The sequence below is a fragment of the Notamacropus eugenii genome, chromosome 1 (genome assembly GCF_028372415.1).
Source record: "Notamacropus eugenii isolate mMacEug1 chromosome 1, mMacEug1.pri_v2, whole genome shotgun sequence".
NCBI classification, from domain to species: Eukaryota; Metazoa; Chordata; class Mammalia; order Diprotodontia; family Macropodidae; genus Notamacropus; species Notamacropus eugenii.
Window position 1 is genome coordinate 317,601,735 of NC_092872.1, and position 24,790 is coordinate 317,626,524.

At 34.8% G+C, this 24,790-nt stretch overlaps 1 protein-coding gene across 2 annotated transcripts in view; it reads left to right on the forward strand.

Moving 5' to 3' along the window:
- LRFN5 (leucine rich repeat and fibronectin type III domain containing 5) overlaps positions 1-24,790 on the forward strand; it is a 133,665-nt gene that overhangs the window by 100,826 nt on the left and 8,049 nt on the right. For both annotated transcript variants that reach the window (XM_072629631.1, XM_072629630.1), the window contains exon 2: positions 20,580-21,987. In XM_072629631.1, the coding sequence (XP_072485732.1) occupies positions 20,600-21,987 (1,388 nt within the window). In that variant the 5' untranslated portion in view covers positions 20,580-20,599. The remainder of the gene's footprint in view (positions 1-20,579; positions 21,988-24,790) is intronic.

Consider the following 24,790-nt stretch of genomic DNA (forward strand, 5'->3'; position numbering starts at 1 on the left):
CAGTTTCCACCACATTGTTATCCAGGTTTCCCAGGAAGTTTTGTCAGTGAGTTCTTATCCCAGAAACTGGTGTCCTTGGGTTTAGCAAGTAGTAGATTGTTATATTCACTGACTACTGTGTCTTGAGCACCTAACATATTCCACTGATCCACCCCTATATTTCTCAGCCAAAAACAAGTGCTTTTGATTGCTGCTTGATAATATAATTTGAAATTTTGTAAGTTCAGGCCACCTTCCTTAGCATTTCTTTTCATTAATTCCCTTGATATTGTGGACCTTTTGCTCTTCCAGGGGAAATTTGATAATATATTTTCTAGCTCTAGGAAATAAATTTTCTGGTAGTTTGACTGATATGGCACTGAATAAGTAAGTTAATTTAGGTAAAATTGTCTCTTATTGTATATTAGCTTGGCCTACTCATGAGCAGCTGTTATTTTTCCAATCACTTAGATCAGAGTTTTCTTGTGGGCAGCATATTTTGTAATTGTGCTCCTATAGTCCCTGGGTTTGTTTTGGCAGATAGAATCCCAGATACTTTATAGTGTCTACCAAAACTTTAAATGAGATTTCTCTTGCTGTTGGAATTTGTTAGTAATATATAGTGATGCAAATAATTTATGTGGGTTTATTTTGTAACCTTGAAAGTTCACTAACGTTGTTTACTATTTCAGGTGGTTTTTATGTGATTCTCTAGGATTCTCTAAGTATATCATCATATCACCTGCAAAGACTGACAACTTAGTTTCTTCTTTGCCTATTCTAATTCCTTCAATTTCTTTTTCTTCTCTTATTGATAAAGTCAACATTTCTACTATCATATTGAGTAACAGCTGTGATATTGGACATCCTTGTTTCTTCACTGATTTTATTGGAAATACATCTAGCTTATCCCCATTGTATATAATGCTTGGCAATGATTTTAGTTATGTACTACTTATTATTTTTAAAAAGGCTCCATTTATGCCAATTTTCTTCAGTGTTTTCAAGAGGAATGTGTGTTGCATTTTGTTGAAAGCTTTTTCTGCATCTATTGAGATAATCATATGGTTTCTGTTAGGTGTGTTGTTGATATGAGCAATAATGCTATTAGTTTTCCTAATACTGAACCAGCCTTGCATTCATGGTATAAATCCTACCTGATCATAATGTATTATTCTCATGTTAAGTTGCTGCATGTTTTTTGCTAGTATCAGATTTAAAATTTTTGCATTTATATACATTAGAGAGATTGGTCTATAATCTTCTTTGTCAGTTTTGGTTCTTCCTGGTTTGGGTATCACAACCACATTTGCATGATGAAAATAAGTTTTTAGGACTTCTTCTTTGCCAATTTTCCCAAATATTCCATACACAATTAGAATGAATTGTTTTTAAATGTTTGATGGAATTCACTTGTACATGCGTTTGGCCTTGGACATTTTTCCTAGGGATTTCATTGAGGGCTTGTTCAATTTCTCTTTCTTAGATGGGGTTATTTAAATATTGAACTTCCTCTTCTGTTAATCTGGGAAATTTTTAATGTATTTTTAAAAATTGATCCATCACAGTGAGATTATCAAATTTATGGGTATACTACTTGGGCAAAGTAGTTTCTAATTATTGTTTTAATTTCCTCCTTATGGGTAGTTAGTCCACTCTTTTCATTATTGATATGGGTAATTTGATTTTCTTTTTTCTTTTTGTTAATCAAATTGACCAAAATTGTATCAATTTTATTATTGTTTTCATAAATCCAACTCTTTGTTTTATTTATTAGTTCAATAATTTTCTATTTTATTAAGCTCTCCTTTGGTTTTCAACATTTCTAATTTGATATTTATTTGAGGATTTTCAATTTATTCTCTTTCTAGTTTTTTCAGCAGCATGCCCAATTCCTTGATCTCCTCTTCCTCTATTTTATTCATGTAGGCATTCAGTGATGTAAAACTTCCCCTAAGAAAGCTTTTGCAGCATCCCATAAGTTTTGGTAGGTTGTCTCATTATTGTCATTCTCTTGAATGAAGTTATTGATGGTTTCCATGATTTGTTGCTTAACCCATTAATTTTTTGGAATTAGATTACTTAGTTTACAATGAATTTTTGGTCTATCTTTTCTTAGCCTTTTATTAAATGTAATTGTTTTTTGCATTATGACCTCAGAAGAATTCATGGACTATCTTTACTTTTCTGCAATAGATTGTGGAGTTTTTAATGCCCTAATACATAGTTTTTTATATGTGACATACACTGCTGAGAAAAGGCATATCTGTCTCCATTTCTATCCTCATTCAATTTTCTACCGAGATCTATCATATCTACCTTACCCAGAGTTCCTTTCAGCTCCTTAACTTCTTTCTTGTCTATTTTGAGGCTAGATTCATCAAGTTCGGGGAGGGGGAAGTTTAGGTCCTCCACTAGTATTATTTTGCTCTCTGTTTCTTCATGTAACTCCCTTAACTTATCCCTAAGAATGTGAATGTTATATCTCTTGGTACATATAGGTTTAATAATGATATTGCTTCATCGTCTATGGTTCCTGTTAGTAGGATACAGTTTGCTTCCTTATCTCTTTTGATTAGATCTATTTCTGCTGTTGCTTTGTCTATTAAGATTGCTACTTCTGCTTTTATTTTACATCAGCTGAAGCATAATATATTCTTCTGCAATCTCTTACCTTTCTCTTGTGTGTATCCCCCTGTTTCAAATGTGTTTCTTGTAAAGAACATATTGTTGGAATATGTTTTTTAATCCCCTCTGCTTTCCACCTCCGTTTTATGAGAAAGATGATTCCTTTCACATTGAAAGTTATAATTACTATCTGTGTCTTTCTATCCACCCTATTTCTCCCATTTATGCTTTTAATTCTCCCTTCTCCCTTTCTCCTCCACAGTAGAGTATTGTTTTTTGACCACTATCTCCCTCAGTCTTCTCTTTCTTCTATAAGAACCCTCATTTTTATTCCCCTTTTCCTTTAGTACTTCTTCCCTCACCCCTCCCTTTGCTTTTCCCTTTCCCCTCATACTGCCCATATGGCTAGTTAAATTTCTATACTTTACTGACTTTGTGGTTCCCACGTTGAACCAAATCAAGTGAGAGTAAATTTCGAACAGTGCTCATCTCCCTTGCCTCTTTACCTCTACTACAATATGTTTTTGTGCCTCTTACTGTGATGTAACTTCCCTTTTTCTGCCTCCTCCTCTTCACATCTTCACTAATAATGCCTTGGCACCTTTAAATCACATTTTCAATCATCACATCAACTAATTTATACACACTCCCTCTTTTTATGTATATCCATTTAAAATATCACAATAAATATGCAATTCTCGAGATCAAAAAACATCATCCTTCCTTATAGAGATGTAAACAGTTTGCCTACCTTGAATAACAAGTTGTTTTCTCTCTTTGTTCTCATTTTTATGTATCTCCTGAGATTTTCATTTGAAGATCAAATCTCTATTGAGTTCTGACCTTTGCATCAGGAAAGACTGGAAATCCTTTATTTCTTTGAATGTCCATCTCCTTGCCTGAAATATTATGCTCAGTTTTCCTGGGTAATTGATCCTTGGTTGTAGTTCAAGCTTCTTTGCCTTACAGAATATCATATTCAAATCCCTCTGATTTTTTAATGTATAAACCTCAGGCTTCTGCGTGATCCTGACTCTTCAATATTTAAATTGTTCCTTTTTGGTTGCTTGAAGTATTTTCTTTTTAACTTGATACTTCTGGAATTCAACAACAACATTACTTGCCATTTTCAGTGCAGAATCTCTTTCTGAAAGTGATCAATGGATTTTTTCAATGACTATTTTGCCTTCTGGATCTATGACCTCAGGGTAGTTTTCCTTGATGATTTCTTGGAAGATATTGTCCAGGCTCTTTTTTTCATTATGGCTTTGTGGTAGACCAATAATTCTTAGATTTTCTCTCCTGGATTGTTTTCCAGGTCATTTGTTTTTCCAATGAGATATTTTTCATTTTCTTCTACGTTTTCATTCTTTAGTTCCTGTTTGAATAATTCTTGATGTCTGATAGAGTCATTAGCTTCTACTTGCCCAATTCTTTTTAATAGATTGTTTCCTTCAATTAACTTTTTCTTCTCCTTTTCCATCTGTCCAATTGTTCCTTTTAAGGAGTTATTTTCACCAATTAGGTTTTTTACTTCCTATTTCATTTGTCCAATTTTCCTTTTTAAGGAACTGTTCTCTTTAGTGAATACTTTTTTCATATTTTTAAAATCATTCACCAGTTTTTCTTCTTTTTCTCTAATTTGGATTTAAACATTCTCTCAGAACTCTTCCAAGAAGGCTCTTTGTGCTTCAGACCAGTTCATATTCCCTTCTGAAGTTTCAGATGTGAGTACAGTCTCAATGTTGACCTCTTTGGTATTTGTGTTTTGGTCCTTGTCCCCATAGAAAGATACTATGGTCTTTTCTTTTCTTCCTTGCTTTTTATTCATGATAATAAGCCTTTTCCTGGCTTTTAAAGTAGATCTCTGTGTGTATGAAGCAGTGAGCTCTGTCCCACAGTTCTTGTGCCTTAAACTTGAGGCTTTGTGTGTTGTGGCCTCTGATTCTTTCAGCTAGAAACTAAAATACTGCAGCTTACCTGGTGCAAAGCTGACTAATGTTTGAAAGCAAAGGTCAGGTGAGGTCTTTTTGGGTTTTCCCTGCAGTTACCCTGGAGCTAACTAGTCAAGTGTGGGGGAGGTGTGTTCTGGATGCAGGAGGCTCTTCTGCTGAGTTAGAGCATATCAAACTCAGTTCTCTGTGATAGTGTCTTCCCAATTCCACTGGGGTGCTGAGGCACTCCTGGGGTCCTGGTGTTGTTAATTGCTGGCTTCACCCCTCTGGGATTCAGAATCTCCTCCCAATTTGTTGAGATGGAGTTGTCTGGGACAGCTCTGATACTGCACTATTCACCTTTGGCCACAGCAAGAGGAACCCTCCTTAGTGATCTTTCTAGCCTCATGGGCTGAGAGTCTGTTTATCCCTTCTGCTGCTCCATTTCTTTCAGAGTATTTCCCTGGGAAGTAATCTCTGGGATCATCAAGGTCAACAAGGGGAGGGAGATAGCCATTACCGATCATTCCACCATTATGGCTCCTGGAACTGGAAATGAATATTTTTTTTCTATAAGCTATTCCTTCCCTTCTCCCCCAATACAGAGATACAGACAATTTAATGATTTTGCTACATCAAAGGATACACACAGTTTAATTGTCCTTTGGGCATTGTTCCAAATCGCTCTCCAGAATGATTAGTTACTTTACAACTCCACCAATAGTACATTAGTGTCCCAATTTTCCCACATTCCCTCCAACGTTTATCTTTTTCCTTTTCTGTCATATTACAGGCACTTAGTTTCTCAGGATGTGGTCCCCCTCATTTCCTGCTGGAAACATATATATATATATATACATACACACACACACACACACATATATGCAGTTTTCAGAGTAAAGTGATTTGTGTAGTGTTGGGCCCCCACTAAGGCATGGAACCCACCGTACTTGGGGGTGTTTCTTGACCTTAGGTGAGGAAGCTTCATCAGAGAAGCCAGGCCAAACACGTTTTCTGTGGGAAGGGTACTTTAAAAGGGAAATGCTAGGGGAGGAGCTTAAATAAATTGTGTGCAGGTTGTGTGTGAGGAAAAAGCTGTTTAACAGTAAGGAGAGCTGTGAGAAGGAATTGCTAATCTACCATGCACGCCATATCAAATATGCTGGCAAAGCCTATCAATTTTTACCTTTGTAACATCTTATAAATACACTCTCCTTTTTCCCCCTCTGATACTACTACTTCCATGATTCAAGCCATCATCTTTTCCTGCTTAGATTATTATAATAGCCTGTTGATTGTTCTTCCTTCCACACATCTCTCCCCACTCCCTTCCATTATCCACTCAGCTTCCAAAGTGATTTTTAATGTCTAACAATGCCATTCCCTTTCTCAACAAACTTCAGTGCTCCCTGTCACCTCCAGTATTAAATGTGCCATCCTCTGTTTGCCATCGTGAGCTCTTTATAACCTAACCTCTCCCTTTCCTGTCTTCTAGACTTCATCTCCTTCACATGTTCTTTGATTTGGTTACATTGATCAACATGTTCCTCAAAAAAAAAAAAAAGATACTACATCTATCATCTTTCATTGACTGTCGCTCATGTGTGGAATGTTCTCCCTTTTATTTCTACCTCCTGGCTTCCCTGATTACTTTACATCCTACATAAAAATCCCACCTTCCATAGGACCACTTTCCTAATCCTTATATTTCTGCTTCCTTCCCTGGATTAATTACTTTCCATTTAGTCTTTGTATAGCTTGCTTCTAAACAGTTGTTTGTGTGTTGTCACACAACTGATGTATATTGTGAACTCTTCTGGATCATGGACTGCCTCTTGCCTTTTTTTTTTTATCTCTGGCACTTTGAACAATGCCTGGCACACAGTAGATACTTAATAAATACGTATCAACTGTCTGACTCTTTGAAGACAAGGAATACTTATTTTTTTTTGTATTCCAATCCTAGAACAAAGCCTGATTCATAGTAAGTGCTTGATAAATATTTTATTCAAGTATTGTTGATTATTTTCCCCAGGAATCCCATTATTCCTCTGGATAGCTCTTAATCTAAATAAATTTTTATTTCTTCTTATATCTTCTTCCATTGTAAGGGACTTAATTTGAGGAGGCTGTATATACCATTTTTTCCCAGCAATGACAAGAAAACAACAACAAATTGAAGAAAGACACAAAATCACAAAGGGACTTTTCAATAAGTTCATTCATCTAATCCAAGACTTCAAAAAAAAAATAGAACCAGAAACTGTAGATGCAGGGAGGGAATAATTCTAGTAACAATGTATCATTCATCCATGTTACAGGAGCAGCTCTAAAGCCAGCACTCTCTTATTTCAGGTTTAATGTAGGGACAAAATGAGAAACTCATAATTTAAGTGAACATTTGACCAAAACAAAAAGGTGGTTTATTGTGCATTTACAGCAAGAATAACAGACAGTATACTGTGACACTTAACTTCTCTGGACATGGTGTCCTGTATCTCTGTCAGGATACTATCTAGTGACTCATCAAGATATTGTGATTCCTATGGTTTCAATTATTCACGAACAGTAAGAGATACACAGCTAGATACTTTTATGCCTTCAGACCAGGAAGCTTCATCGGGAGAATCAGGACAAATTAGATTCTATGACAATATGAAAACTATGTCAGGAATATCTGTGAAGTCATGTCAAGAAAATGCTGGTATTCTATCACATGCCATTTCTTGGTGCCAAGGTCCTAATGGTCTTTTAAAGTTAATCCCACCATTTTAAGGAGTAGAATTTTCTCCTTTTGTGAGTAGTACTAAAGGAGGGTAAAGGAGGGAAAGGAAGAAGCAAAACTAAAACAAAAATCTGGAGAACAAAAGGCAATAATCCTAGGTCTTTTTCCCCCCTACCCATTTGGAAGGACTAAGCTTCAATTCTTTTATTAGACAGTCCTCATAGCATGGACTAAGGGAAAAAGGTGAACAGAAACGAACAAAATAGATACAAAATAAAAATGCTGAAAATAAAATTTAAAAACAAAAGCCAAAAAGCCTAAGCCTTTTTGTCTTCCTTTGGACAGACCAAGTCTCAGTTTACAGTGTGATCCATGTGGTCCACATCACATTACATTTTTAACATTCACAGTGGGTTTCCTCATGCAAAATGCTAATGATTCACTAGAGCAATGGGAAGAGTATCAGAGTCATGGCACAGATTTAACATCTCCAGTATAGACATAGATTTCTTCCCCTGATGTGAGGTAGTGATCATTCTTCCAGGAATATCAGGGACTCTCCAAAGAACTATATGTCATGGCCAGTGATTCTTCATCCTATATAAGGGTCGTCTATAATAAAGTGGTTAAAAGGTTTTAAGTGTCTTGCATACAGCCTATACCAGTATCTAATTTGATGCTGAGCCTCTCCCTGTATCAGTATCATTAAATATTCTCTTGAAGAAACAAGGAAGGAGATACTTTTCATAACTGTAGTTACAGTATGAATTCATGACCATATGAAAGACAAAAGATCACAGAAGAGAAGATGATAATTTTAACTTCATAACATTTTTAAAAAGTTTTATAATACAAAATTAAAGTACTTTAAAATTAGAAAGACAATTTTTATATCAAATTTACCTGATAAAGGCTTAGTACCCAAGGGAATTGACACAAATGCATAAAAATAAGAGCCATTCCCTGTTGAAAGAAAAAAATTCTTGATCAGAATTCTGTCCATATGAGTTTGGCAAGCTCAGTTAAATGAGAAACCCAAAAGATTTATTATAACACACAAGGAAAATATGTTGTATGGACTGGAGAGCAAACTATGTGCACTTTTAAAGATAATTTTGTAAGAGAAGATAATTGCACATTTCTAAAATGGGATTAACTAGTGTTGTTTCAGAGATGAGTTCACAGTCCAGGTACATGTAGATTTCTAAAAAGATGATTGGGGCAAGTGCAACTTCCATTTCCTACAGGTTGGCACGAACTGAGATTGCCCTACAATCATATTGATGTGTATTGCAAGAGCACTGGCACATATACATAGGAAAAGAAGATCATGGGTTCACTCAAATCAACTTAGCAGTTATGGCTAAATTCTACACATCCTCAAAAAACAGATGTCCAAAAATAGGAATAGTGTTCTTGAGGAAAGATACACAAGGTCTCAAAAAGACTATGACAAAATGTTCCAAATCTCTAATAATTAAAGAAATGAAATTTGAAACAAATGTATATACCTAGTGATATCCTGACTAAAATTATATGACAAAATAGGCAAAGATAGAAGGAAAAGATCCACATATACACAAAATATTAAGAGTAGCACTTTTTATCGTAAGGAAGAACTAGAAGCAAAATGAATGTCCATCAGTTGGAGAATGGTAGAATAAATGGCAAATGGATATAAAAGAATATTATTGTACCATAGGAAATATTGTAAAAAAAAATTAATTCTAAGAAATCCAGGAAGATATCTACAAACTGTTGCATATTAAAACAAAACTAGGAAAATAATGTCTGATAATTAAAATAATCTAAAGAGAAGTAACTTTTAAAAATTTAAGAATTCAGATCAATGGAATGACCAGCCATGATTACAGAGAATCTTTGATGTAGAATTCTGCCCACTGTCTGAAAAAGAGAGGAGAGATTTCAAGATACAGACTGAAACATACATTTCTTAACACGTCCAATGCATGAATTCATTTTACTTTAAAATGTTCATTTGTTGAAAGGGGTTCTTTTTTTCCCTCTGGGTGGGAGATTTTGAGAGAGGGATTTAAGATAGTGAGGATAGTGTATCAACAAGGCAATATATCCAGCATTAGTGGTGACTATGAATTTGCCAACATAGAGCTGGCACTTTCAAATACAACCAGAATGAATTCAATTACCTTTCTATTGTGTCCTGTTACATGAAAATTTTTCTTTTGGGTAAGCCAGGAAATGATTAAATGCTACCTTTCTTCTGTCTGAGGGAAAAAGATCCTCCCTCATCTCTCTTATTTTTCTTTTAGCATTCAGAACTTGGCCAGAGTTAAAAGGCAAAAATAAATATTTTTTTCCCTAACAACTTTTAAAAAGTTTTCAACCTCTCTATTAACATCATTGATGCAACAGATCAAGCCAAACAGTAAAACGTTTTTCTCTCTTTCTCCCTCTCTTTCCCACCCACTCATTCCTCTGAGACTGCTGTAATCAAGGATAGAGGGATATTAAGAGATAGCAGAATTCCAATGGAAATTTCCATTACAGCCCTTGCTACTCGGCCTGGCTGTCTGCCTGTATTTACAATCTTACACCATAAACATAAAACACTTCACAAACACACAGACATACACAGAATAGATAGACAAAGTAAATGCAATTCCTCTCCTTTTAGGAAATAAATTAACTTTGAATTAGACCAGTCAAAATGCAAATATTCATGGCAATTTACTCTGACTGACTCCAAATCAATTTCAAAAAGATCCTTCCTAGAATTTAGATTCATCCTCCTCCCCCCTCTTCCTCTTTGCTCTCCTTCTTTGAAGGTCCTTCCATAGGACTGGTCAAATGGGCTTCTGAATGACAACTCAGAGGATTCCCTATCCTCCTCCTGGCAATCATCTTCTTAAGACTTATACTCCAAAAGTCCCCAAAGGGCTGGTCATGCCTAAGATTCCTTATGGCAAGACCCCGATCTCAGATGGCCCTCACCCAGGGCTGGTGTACACCTAGAAAGGTCGAAAGAGCATTCACTTCCTACCCTAGTGTTGACCTGAAAACTTGGTTAAAGAAAAGGCAGCAGGCTAAATGCATACATTTTATGATTTAATTAATTAATTGATCAATTCCCTATTAAAGACAACAGTAACATAAGGCATTATGGAGCCAGAAATGTTCTGGCTACTGATACAAAGAATTGGGCAGCCTTAAATCTGTTTTAGGACAAAGAAGTGTTCTGTGTCCTTCAGATTTATGGTCTCCATAAGTGATTAACTAGACCATCAGAAAGGAATTTCTTACTTGCATAGGTTGTAACTACAATAAGATAACAGAGTTTGACAAAGTTTTACATAGAAATTACGACCCAAGATGTCTGTGTTTTCTTTACCGTTAACATGCCATAACATAGTACATGTCTACAAATATTAAGATATGGAAAATGCCCTGTTATTCAAGATAGTGTCTTAGGTTAAAGGTCTCTTAAGGAATGTTAAGTCAGCCCCAGGCTGGCTTTTATTGACATAGGAAGAGGCATTCTCTGAGTTTGCTTCAGAGAGAACAAAGAGATTATTCCAAAATTTTATATTAAGCATTATCATTCCCTCCTTTTGGTCAAAGGCAAGCTTAAGGCTTTGCCTGTAGACCAACAAAGATATGAAAAAACCTCTAAATAACCAGTAGTGTGAAAGTTACTGGTCATGCAAGTCTGGTCCAGGCTCTTGGGAAAGCTGTCTGTGTCTGATGGCATCTTCTTCAGGCTTCTTCAAAATTGGAGGGCACGATCCCTCAGGGGCAGGGGCAATGGAGGTGACAGATGAATCCATGAGTCTGTACAGAAAACTTGACAGGGTCTCCCAGAAAACATGATTTGATAATTGAGATGAAACAATACAACACAGTTAACATGGCTAAAGGCACTTAGCAATAGTTCAGTTTCCCAGCCATGCAAGGCTAGGTTCAAACAACACAATGAAGTTTTTTTACAAATCACAAATTGCATTTTTACATTGTCAGGTACAGATTAAAACTTAGATGGCTCACAATAGAGTAGTTTTGAAAGGGAGATTTACATGTCACCAATATAAACAAGAAAATTAAACATGAACCATACAAATCAATGCAATTATTATTTCAATGTTAATTAACATTAAGTTCCTTGTATCCCAGTAATCCATTCTTAATTTTCATTTAAACAAAACTTTTTGAATCCCAGATTTCTCATGTGGTTATCTGATAACTAGATATCTTGTCTTTGACACTAGGTTTCATTTTTGGGATGGTTCAAAAAGAGAATTCTGCTTTTCTGGTTCAGATCTAGAAGTTCCCAGACACTTCTGACAATATAAATTAGTACAATCACTTAAAATTTGTTCTCCACTTTTGAAATTTCAGAAAATTTCGGTTCACATTATTTGCTGTTTTTATCTTTACCTAAATCTTGTACCTGGAATAAGAACCTTTTAAAATGTGAGGGTGCAACTATAAAATGAACTCATCTGCTTTTTAAATTATTGGACAAATATTTTAACAGAGAAGAAAAAATTTCACTTACTTTTCTTACTATTCTGTACAAATTTTATGCAAAAATCCAAATTTGAGATCTTATTATTAAAAGCAAAACAAATTTTATTTGTTTATTTGTTTATTTATATTTTATTTTATTTTATTTTATTTTTTATTTTTTAATGTTTAACAATCACTGCCATACAATTGAGATTTTATCCCCCCCACACCTACCCCCCACTACCCCCCTCCCTCCCCACGACTGCATACAATTCTGTATAGGTTCTACATATACTTTCCTATTGAGTGTATTTTCACTATAGTCATGCTATATAGTCAGACTAAAATAAATGAAAGAAATCATATAACAAATCAAAACATGATACACAAAAACTTACACATACACAAACATGATCTGCTACATTTTGCCAATGACTTCTATATTTCTTTCTCTGAGTGTGGAAGGCATTTTGCCTTGAGAGCCGCCATTGGGATTTTTTTTTTTTTTAAGAAGTTCTTGTGTTATTACGAAATTCCAAGTCTACCAGAAAAAACTCTCGCACACTGTGGTCTTTGCTGTGCACAAATTTCTCCTGGTTCTGCTCCTTTCACTCAGCATCAGGTCATATAAGTCCTTCCAGGCCTCTCTGAAGTCTTCTTGTTCATCATTTCTTATGGCACAATAGTACTCCATTACATTCATATACCATAATTTATTCAGCCATTCCCCAATTGATGGACATCCCCTTGACTTCCAGTTTTGGCAACTACAAAAAGTGCTACTATAAATATTTTTGTACATGTGGGACCCTTTCCCATTTTTATGATCTCTTGGGGATACTGTCCTAGTAGTGATATTGCTGGGTCAAAGGGTAGCAAAACAAATTTTAGAAGTCAATCATATACATTTACATATAATTCTTACAGGAATCAGGCTGATCCTGTTTTTCCTCAAAATTTGCTACGCTATTTAATTAGACATCTCTCACATTACATCTTTGTCTTATTACCTGATCTAATGATTTCCTTGATGTTATCTAAATATTATATTTGTTTATTTGGCTAGCAATGTAGGTTAAAGTTGTAAGCTATTCATTCTTGCATCCCATTATAATAACTCAGAGATGTTCCAATTTCCATTTATTATTTGATAGACTTAGTGTCGTACTTAAAGAACTTCTTAATTACAAAGATTTGCTATAAAAGAAAAAGAGGGACAATGTTAACAGAAGGAAAGGATCTCCTTAGTTCTGGATGATTCCAGGAATAAGCCATTATCTGACATGTAATCATGAGGTTACCAAGTGCTGAAAGCAGGGCTTAGAGGTAATCAGGTGGGGAATTTCCTTTTTCAGAAAGGAAATAGCACATTTGGAAAATAAAGTTAGGAAGATCCTACCTAGGCCATGTCCAACGTTGTCTTCAAAACCTTTCCAAGCATCCACCATTAGCCTGCAGCATATGTCAATTGGCTTTATGATAACTTAGACAACTATTCCTGTAATCAGAACTTCAAACAATAGTAAATTGCAGTCCCAGCCTTATATAGCAAATAAATATTGGCTGGTATCCCTCAGATTACATACTTCCTCACACCTTAAACCATCCGAAAGTGACACAAAAGTATCCAAAACAACTATCTAGGAGCAAGAGGGGTTAGGATAACCCATATTTATCCCCAAATCTTATCTACCTTTCACAGTTTCAATCAGAACTTAATTTGTCTTTCCAAATCTCTCAATCTTATTATCCAGATTATTCCACTTGCTTTTACATTTTAACCATAAGGCAAGATAGCTCATAAGTTATTACTTTTTACTAGCAAAACTATACTGGAATACTATTCCAGCTTAAACAAAGCAAAGAGGTTAATGACTAAATTTGTATTTTGATGGAATTATCTCTTTGTTTCACAAGTTGTTATTCCCTAATTTTACTCACTCTAGAAGAATGAGATACTCCAGGAATTAAATCTTTTACATATAATAAATTCAGACACAAACTTTAACTCTGACTTAGGCCATAGAATGACTACATATTCAGATCAAAACAGCTTAATTTAACAATATATTATTTTGAAGTTTTTGTAGGCCTTCTGAGAATCACACATGATTTTTCAAAACATTTCTTCTAAAAGTATTTTCCTTCTTTAAAAACAGTTTAAAATTTACTCTGATGTTGACTAAACTCTTATGAAGAAAACTATTTGGAAACTTTTAAAATACTTGATATCTCTTTCATCTTTTTTTTTTCTTAAGCAAAAATAAACCTTTAAAACTGGAATTCATTAAAACTGAGTTGTTACAAAAATGTCCTTAAGTAATATGAATTTCCAAAGCATTATAATAAACTGAATTCTTTATTATTGCAGTATTCTTAGATATGAGACTGACTCACAGAAAAACACTGTTGCTTTTAAAATCCTTTATTTTTTTTTTTTAACAATGGGAACATCTTAAGGTGAGTCTTAAGTAGTTTACATAAATTTCTGCATATGTTCTAATTTCAGATAAAAATAATATTAGATTTTCCAGTAAGATTATACAAAAGGCTCACATATTTTGCTGGTCACTTGTTACTGACCACAGAAATTTGCTATAGAAGGAAAAAGCAGGGACATGTGACATACCAAATATGACAGGATAAAACATCCTTTACTCTGTTTGAATTCAGATAAGAGTGAAATTCTCCAATTATGCAGTATCTGTTTCATAGCCAGACTCAGGAATAGTCAGGTGAGAAACATTGCTTTTTAAAGGAACACAACAGGGAAACTGAGCCAGGGGGGTCCCATCCTAGATTGAGTCTAGAATTGTCCCCTGGGTGTTTAGTCAGGTGAGAAATATTCCTTTGTGGCAAGTGTCTCAGATACTGATTTAATGCAGACAACTACACCCAAATTCAAACTCAAAACCAAAAATAGTTATGGTCCCAAATGCCTTTTACCTTAAACAGCAAGTCTCACTAATCACAACTTACAGTCAGATAACAGTTACTTCCACTCTCTTGGAGTTACAATAAACAATAAAGGTTTACCAGGACACACACACATAAGGGATTCCATTTAACATCATTCCTGCTCAAATTTAAAACTTTCCTGATGTAAAAGCCAATTATTAAAAATTCTCTCTATTACAACTTCTGCGAAAGTAATATTCATTGTTTAGAATTTGAATTAACCAATCAAATTCCTTTATTAGGACTGATGATCTTACCCACAGGAATGGGAGGACTGTTCTGAATGAACAGAAGTAATTTAAATAAAGTTTTCACTCCATTGTGGGACTGTCTGAATGGGCAGAGGAAGTCTAAATAAAGTTTTCTCTCATTCCCTCCTTTCTATACGTAGGAATCATTTAACAATGTTAGGTTTCAACATTTAAACAGTAATCCCAAATAAATTAGTTAACAATCCTACAACTTCATAGAAGATAGCCAAATTGTTTAGCTTTAACTTTTTTTTTTAACAGATAAAGGTGAAAATACCTGGTTTTCTAAATGGCAATTACAAAACATTATAAGACAAAGTTAGCAGGACTGATAAAGTAACATGACTGGTATTACACAATTTTCCCAATATGTTTTAGTTTCAACAAAGTTCAAGTTAAAAATTGCTTTGTCTAACACTATTTCTAGATTACAGTGGTCACTCAGTTTTCATAATCTAAGAGAAATTCAGAGATACAATCCTAGAAATAGAGTTTTAACACAATAACTGCAGATGGTATAATTTGCATTTCCAGAAATTATTGATCTTACTATTAGCAATTAAAACCACTTCAAAGGTAACAATTACATTAGAGAGATAATAATGTTGTATGTAACATATGCCAGTCATTACGTTAAGCATTTTACAATCATTTTATCATTTTGATCCCATAACAACAAGTATAATTATTGTACAAATCAGAAAATGGGTCAAACAGAAATAAAACACTTTTTTACAATTGAACAGAGAAGTGAAGCTTACCAAGAGCAGAGAAACTGATGTCCCAGTGGTGACTTTCGCAGGCACAGTTTAAAGAATGCTTGCTAGAGGCCTGATTCTTCCACCTCTCCCAGCCCCTCCCACAGCAGCAGAACTTACTGAGCCCAAGGCGGTATGCAGCTGCTGGGACAGGGTGGGAGGAATGTCTAGGACCTAGGTGGCATTTCCAAGCTTTACCTAGAAAGGTGGGCTGCCCACAAACTTAAGAGTTATATCAAATGATCACTTCCTGAAATGTTTTATGATTAATCTCACAACATACAAATCTGCTAAAATGATTTTAACTAAGATGATCTAACTTTCCATTGTAATTCCAGGTTGGCCAGACCGGAACAACAAGGAAAAGTGTTAAAATTTTGTTTGTTTATTTATTTCCCTAGCTGCAGCCACTGAAGGCCTGCTGCTTGCATTTAAATCTTACAAGATAACACACTCATTCACAGCACACTTGATAGGGACAAGGACATACACCAACAGACAAATTGGCAACAGGACTAATACAAACGTAGCTCACAAAAAAGCAACCTAGAGAGAGAAGGTAGAAATCCCCATCATAAATTGGCTATAATCATTCTGAGGAAAGGGGATTGCAAGAAACCAAGGTCTGATAATAAAGGGGAATCCTGCAATCTTTGCTCAGAGCACCCCTGTGGTCATTAGAGGATTAGGGAGCCTTGGTGCCCCAAAGTTTCTGACTGTCTTAAAGGAACAGGCCCCATGGGAATAGGTTCAGGCCTTTAGTTCTTAGGTGGATTGTAACTGTCCTCTTCAAGACCAGAGCCCTTATGGGAAAGTGGGGAGGGGGAATGGGGAGGAGGAAGGCAACAGAGGCTTGAACAGAGGCTGCCTTCCTCAGGTCTAAGGTAGGGGAAGGCGAAGGGGAAAGATTGCATCTAGGTGCCATTAGTTTCCCCAGATCAGAGGCCTTCAGGGTGAAGGGGAGGGAAGAAAAGGGGCAAGGAATAGGGTGGAGGGAATGGAGGGAAGGACATACTGGAACCCCTGAAGAAGAAAGGATTTTTGCCAGGATACGGCTAGGTGCTGAAGCAGCTCCCAGCCCTAGAGGGAAGAGGCTATCTGTCTTTTGTTCTTGCTCAGCCAAGTCAGCAAGCCCAAGACGAAAGATTCTTGCTACTGGCTAGTTGTTTTGTTGGCCTTTAAACTTAATTTGGTTGTAAGACAAAGTAACTTTGACCGGTCCAAAAGAGCCCTGTTGTGGCCAACGTGATTTAGGGCTATCTTTAGTTGATTAACACTAGTTCTAGTAATACCTGTGATCATCAGGTTGGTAACGGCTTGGCGTACAAGAAGTAGGGGTCTTGTCAGCCGGATTTCTACTTCTAGTTTTTGACCCACCCATAGCTAGCTGATTTCCCTAGATCGATCTTCAGAGGGGACCTAATTAATACAGAGGCGAGTTAACGCAGAGTGGTCTCTGTCCTGTGGTTATCTTTAAAGGGAATTTTTGAGTCCTTTGGAAGCTGCGAATGGAAGGACTTACCCCGACCCCGTCCAGGCCCAGGACTCTAGGAAAAATGGTTCCTATTGGCTCTGGAGTCCTGGCATTGGCGAGATGAGGAAATATCCATTCAGTTCCTCAGTTCTAATCCACGTTTGGGCGCCATAACTGTTGATCTGAAAACTTGGTTAAAGAAAAGGCAACAGGCAAAATGCATACATTTTATGGTTTAATTAATTAATTGATCAATTCCCTATTAAAGACAACAGTAACATAAGGCATTATGGAGCCAGAAATGTTCTGGCTACCGATACAAAGAATTGGGCAGCCTTAAATCTGTTTTAGGACAAAGAAGTGTTCTGTGTGCTTCAGATTTATGGTCTCCATAAGTGATTAACTAGACCATCAGAAAGGAATTTCTTACTTGCATAGGTTGTAACTACAATAAGATAACAGAGTTTGACAAAGTTTTACATAGAAATTACGACCCAAGATGTCTGTGTTTTCTTCGTCATTAACGTGCCATAACATAGTATATGTCTACAAATATCAAGATATAGAAAAAGTCCCATTATTCAAGATAGTGTCTTAGGTTAAAGGTCTCTTAAGGAATGTTAAGTCAGCCCCAGGCTGGCTTTTATTGACATAGGAAGAGGCATTCTCTGAGTTTGCTTCAGAGAGAACAAAGAGATTATTCCAAAATTTTATATTAAACATTATCACTAGCCAAACCTCACCTATCAACTTAGGTTCCCAAGATGTGACCAAGCAAGACTTAGGCCCCCAATTTTCCTGCTGTTGCAGATTACCTGACTTATGCGCAATTCCTTCCTCACAACTGGTAAAGGGAGAAATTATTGACAGAAATAAAAATCATGGATCCATATAAGTACAAAATACAAAACCCTTTCTCATTAGAATATTCCTTTTCTTTTTTCACCTTTCATATTTTTTTAACAGATGTGAACATTTCTACTACTACTACTACTAATGCTACTACTCTCTTCTCTCTCTCTCTCTCTCTCTCTCTCTCTCTCTCTCTCTCTCTCTCTCTCTCTCTCACACACATGCACACACACACACACACACACACACACACACACACCTAATCACTGTTTTAGTGAATTTATTTTGGATGAAAATTTGATTTCAATTACATTTGCTCTGAGCCTCAGTTATGAAAATTCCTAACACTTTAGGTAAAAGTTTAAACTAGCTAAACTTTCTCTAGTTAACCTTTACTTGTTTTGTAGTTGAAGTAAAATTCGAATTACTGGAAACATTTGTATAAGGAAACAGATTATATTGTCATGTTTGTAGATATACTAGAACCAGGAAGGAAAATTCTAAAGGGAGCAGACTTTTCCTCAGGAGGTCACTCAGTCCTTGAATAAATGCGTAGACTGATGGTACCAGGTTAGTCTTCTGCTCTCTGATGCTACTGAACACAGGTATTATTGATTTTAGCTCCAACATTTTTATTTGTCATGTTTCAGTGCTTCTGTAAAGAAATTCTTAAACTATAAGCATAAACAGAAGCTTTGACTGTTTTTAAATGTTATTATGAATTTTTGTTAACCTAAATTAGTTCACTTAATAATTTTAAAATAACATGAACTTTGGAACAAATTCCTTGGTTATCAGAAAATGCACCCATCGCCAGCTATCCCTGAGGAAAAAACAGACGGTAATTAAATTGATTACACTTCGCATAGATGACTTGAACATCATCTCTACAGCTGCCCACTAACTTTTCTTTAACTGAACTTACAAGATGATGGCATTGTATTTTCTATAAAGAATTAATTATAGTCTCAGATGGTTATAAAAAAGTAAATGTGCTTATTATTTCCTTTTCTAATTGTCAAATAATTACCCATTAATTTGAGTATTTATTATGTAGTAGTCATTCGTTAAAAGATTTCTTAACCATTACAAGACTGTTTTCAGTTTCTGAGTGCTTTCTTTATGTGGAAAATGTGTGTGCATATAGTGTGCTATATATACAATGAAACTATTTGAAGACATTTTAGCTTCTATACTGTTATAAACTTTTGTCTTGCGTTTTGACAGAATTATTATTTTGTCAAGACTCAGACTCAGGTATCACAAGTAGCAATTCTAAATTTGATTCAATGTGAAATTTATAAAACAGAAGTGTTTTTATTTTTAAAAATCTACCTCCAGTTTGAATATTGGAACCAGAACACATAGATTTTAATTTCAGATATATGATTATTTAACTATAGCATCTTGGGAGGACTAGTCCTAAAGAGATTTCATCTTATTCATTTGCAAAATATGAGAAGCTAACTAAATTATTATTAAGGTCTCTTCCTCCTCTTAAATTTTTTTCTAGGTAGATTTGTATGTTTTTTCTCCTTGAAAAATATTATAATTCAATTCAAGTAAGACAATTTCTCTTGTCTTTTATCCAATATTCTGTCATTTTTCATCTTTTGCTTCAGTTCATAAAAGTTTCTACCTTTAGAACTTTACATAAATTTTTCATATGAAAAGACAATGTCTTGGAATCTTTTAAGTCATGTTTTGTAGTTGTTTATTCTTAGTGAGATAATATTATTATACTTAACCAAATGTTAAAATTATGTTTCAGATTTGGTTTATATTTCCAAATGTCATAATTTTAATAGCGCATAAAATAAAGTAATTTATTTGAAGCTCTGTCATTTGTGCTTGAAGACTTTGATATACAGTTCAGAATTTCATTCATTTACAGAATATAAACGTTACAAAATAAAATAAAAATACTTTTGGTAGTGCCTCTTGGCTTCTATAGTGCTTTACAGACCATAGCTGTATGAAGCAGGGATTATAAAGTTATTCTGATTTTACAAAATAAGAAATGAAATTCAAAGAGTTGCTTGGGTCACTAAACACTAAAAATTTGCATATAGTCTTACAATTAGTATGTATACAATTAGGACTTGAATTCACCATGCCTCAGTACTTTTGTAACAAAGTTGTTAAGCTACAAAATTAAACTAAGACTTCACATTGTGTTTAAATGTCACTTTAATTTTTTTTGGTAATCTGAATTAACTTAATACTTTTAAAGTAACACGAAGTTTGGAAAAACTTCCTTAATTAGTTATCAGAAAACTGATAGAGAAATTTAGTTATGACATGTGTTGACAAATAGAGCAAGTGCTGGAGCAAGGACATTTTTAGACTCCCAATCTAGTACTTTTTACATTACTCCATGAAGCTATATAAAATCTAACATTGATTTTTGGTGCTGGCTTGGTGGATGTTTATGTTCTACTTGATAAACTTTAAGACAAATAATTGTTCTATAGAGCTTATGGGGATAAATTTGTGGCTAAATGTTAACACTATATTTTGTGTCCTCTTTTATAGGATTCTAAACTTGATCTACAATGGAAAAACTGCTTTTTTCCCTGTTGTTCATCGGCATAACAGTGAGAGCACAGATCTGTCCAAAGCGTTGCGTGTGTCAGATTTTGTCTCCTAATCTTGCAACTCTGTGTGCCAAGAAAGGCCTCTTATTTGTTCCACCAAACATTGACAGAAGAACTGTGGAACTCCGATTGGCAGATAATTTTGTTACAAACATTAAAAGGAAAGATTTTGCCAATATGACGAGCTTGGTGGACTTGACCTTATCCCGGAATACAATAAGCTTTATTACACCTCATGCTTTTGCTGATTTACGCAACTTGCGGGCTTTACATTTGAATAGTAATAGACTGACTAAGATTACAAATGATATGTTCAGTGGACTTTCCAATCTCCATCACTTGATTCTAAACAACAATCAACTGACTTTAATTTCTTCTACAGCATTTGACGATGTTTTAGCCCTTGAGGAGCTTGATTTGTCCTACAACAATCTTGAAAATATACCTTGGGAAGCTGTTGAAAAAATGGTTAGTTTGCATACACTTAGTTTGGATCACAATATGATTGACCACATACCTAAAGGGACTTTCTCTCACTTACACAAGATGACTAGATTAGATGTAACATCAAATAAATTGCAGAAGCTGCCACCTGATCCTCTCTTTCAGAGAGCTCAGGTATTAGCAACCTCAGGAATCATCAGTCCATCCACTTTCGCATTAAGTTTTGGTGGAAACCCTTTGCACTGCAATTGTGAATTATTGTGGCTGAGACGGCTTTCAAGAGAAGATGACTTAGAGACTTGTGCTTCTCCTACACTTTTGTCTGGTCGGTATTTTTGGTCAATTCCAGAGGAAGAATTTTTGTGTGAACCTCCACTCATTACTCGGCATACACATGAAATGAGGGTATTAGAAGGTCAAAGAGCCACATTGAGGTGCAAGGCTAGGGGAGATCCAGAGCCTGCAATTCACTGGATTTCTCCAGAAGGAAAGCTCATTTCAAATGCAACAAGATCTCTTGTCTATGATAATGGAACACTTGATATACTTATCACAACTGTAAAGGATACAGGTTCTTTTACCTGCATTGCATCTAATCCTGCAGGGGAAGCAACACAAACAGTGGATCTTCATATAATCAAACTTCCTCATTTGTTAAATAGTACAAATCATATTCATGAGCCTGATCCTGGGTCCTCAGATATTTCGACTTCTACTAAGTCAGGTTCTAACACAAGTAATAGTAATGGGGATACTAAAATGAGTCAAGATAAAAAAGTTGTAGTAGCAGAAGCAACATCCTCTACTGCACTACTTAAATTCAATTTTCAAAGAAATATACCTGGAATACGTATGTTTCAAATTCAGTACAATGGTACTTATGATGATTCACTTGTTTACAGGTAAGAAAAGGTTAAACAAAATCTTCATTCTTGGTAGTAGAGGTCATTGTATGACTCACTATTGTATAAGCTTTTGTTAACCAGTTATGACAATGACTAGTATGAATATAATGTTTATTTCTGCTAGTAATTATTATAAACCTAAAAGACCCAGAAAAATTATTATCAATTCAATAAATGGTTTAAATTTTCTTTAATATCATAAATTTACATTCAAGGTTTTCCAATTGCATGAAAGATGACTATAAGGCAATGAGATTGACTTTCATGTACATATCAGAACTTACTCATTAAAATGATTGCTATGTCTTCATGAAACATTTTTGGAATGCACTTTTTGCAATTGTCCACAGAACCTAAATTTCATCATTTTGAATGTACTTAGTAATCAATCCATAAGCATTTATTAAGCATATACAATGTGCTATATACTGAGCTAAGGATTGAGGATGCAAATAGAAAGTATTATTCTAATCGTGAAGACAGTATACACCTAAGAAATAAGGACTGAACCCATGATTTCTTTGCTATAGTGAAGTGCTAAGTGAGGAAGCTCTATCTTCTATTATTTCTAAAATTTATAATCTTAGAGAATTTTCTAGAAGCTGGGGTGGGACTTGTGGAGGTACCATAAATGACTTCCTGGTGCAGGTAAGTAGGTCAGTCCAGTAGTAGAAAAAACAAGGGAGAATAGTGTCATAAAATCCAGAGAATAGAGAATATTCAGGCTAAGGTGGTCAACAATGGGAGATGCTTCACAGTGGTCAAGAAAAATGAGGATTAAGAAAAAAAATCAATATATCTGGTAGCTTAAAGAAACATTGGTAACTTTGGGGAAATCAATTTAGTTTAAATGATAAGGTCAAAAATCAGATTGAAGAGGATTTTAGATAAGATTGAAAAGAAGAAGTAGATGTGGTGCATATAGAAGGCTGTTGCGAGGAATTTGGCTGAAAAGGGAAAGAGATATGAGACAATAATTCATGAAAATTGTATGATCTACGTGGTGATTTTTAATGATAAGTTAAACTAGTATGTTCCAAGGAATCAGTTGATAAGGAGGATTGAATACTAGGAGGGATCATAGTGGGAAAACCAAATGGAAAAACATGGATGGAATCAAATCTGTATGTGCCACACATTGTATTAAACTGGTCTTGATAAGGAGAGGGTTTTCCTTTTCATGAGAGACCAGATTTGGGGAGAGGATAATGAAGGATGATGCCATAAGAATGGGAGACGAGTTAGGTAAAAGAGAGAACTTTGGCAACATGACAAAAGAAATTCCAATGAAGCATTCAGTAAGGTTCTCATGTAAGAGGATGTGAGTAGATGATGCTTAGAAAGGAGAAGAACAAGTCTGGAAAGTTACTATTGTGAGGGTTGTAGAGTATTAATTAGAGCAGAGTAAAATGATTACCTTATTGCAATGAAAGTCAAGTTGAAATTAGGTGGCATAGTAGTGGAAAATCTTCATTTTTGAGCATACATTTGACTTTTGAGAACAAACAATCATTCAGAATTAACTTTACTGAGTAAAACACATGACTACACTGTTTGTAATTCTGACATTTGTGATTAAAAAGTAATGAGACTTTTTAGTCAGCTCTGAAAGCAATTTCAAAAAGGAATTCCAAAGAGGTTTTGAGATATAGGAGCATCACTGAAATAAATATATAATTAAATATAAAGTACAAGTATAAGATTATAGCTTTCACAGAAAATACATTTGGTGCGTTTTTATAAGGCTAATTTGTGGTCACACTTCATGCCACATAGCTTCCAAATTTAAGAGGATTATATATTTTCTCACATAAATTCACTTACGGTTGTCTATTTTTTTTTCTTTTTGTTACCATGAAGAGACAATTTCCAAATCTGAAATAGCATGTGTTTCTTTGAACTTTTTTTTCCTAGTGTCACAGAAAGGCTCATATTTGTTTTTCTGTGCAGACATTTGAACACTTAAAAGAATTAGGTCTTCCCTTTTGAATAAAAATGAAAATAATTTTCAAAATTTAGAACAGTGAAAGAGAACGTAGCTGGGATTGAGTAGAACTGACTTTGCTTCCTGGTTCTTCCACTAACTAATTGTACTACTTTGAACAAATTACCTTGCCTCTCCCTCAGTACTGGTATCTGCAAAATGAAGGATTTAGACAAATTAATCTATGACCCATGCATTTGTACAAGGAAAAGTATCCTTGTCATTCTAAGCTTATTGTAATCCATAAAATATAAAAATGAATTTGACACCTTTTGGAAATTAAACACTGATTACTTGGCCAACACTTTATTTTAGAAAAAGTTTCTCTTCTTCCCTTATTTTAGTGTTAATTAAAAGCAGTATGTCTAATTTTGTTTTAAAATTTCAAAATTTATTTTATAAAAGGTATTTTGTCACACAATGCTGGAGGTTTTGTAATCCATTAAGAAGCAATATAGATTTTTATAAATTTTCTTTTAAGTCCCAGAAGTGTCTACAAATTGATATACTTCTCACATGAAAATTATTTTGCTATTCACAAATGCTAGTTTTCTGGATCTGTTAAATTTTCTCACTCTTTTAGTTTCCCTTTGGAATAAGATTCAATATTCAAATGATTATATTATTACATTTTTAAATCAAATACTGGCTTGTAGATTAGTTTGGTGATAATGGAAATAATATATCTTTGGTGACTAATAAAAGCAGGGGGCAACAGTTAATGAAAAGTCACTTCATGAATAAATGTATTCATTCAGTTTTTCAAATGCACTTGTCAGGCTTCAGAGCTTCCATCTGAAGGATATTACAGCAACC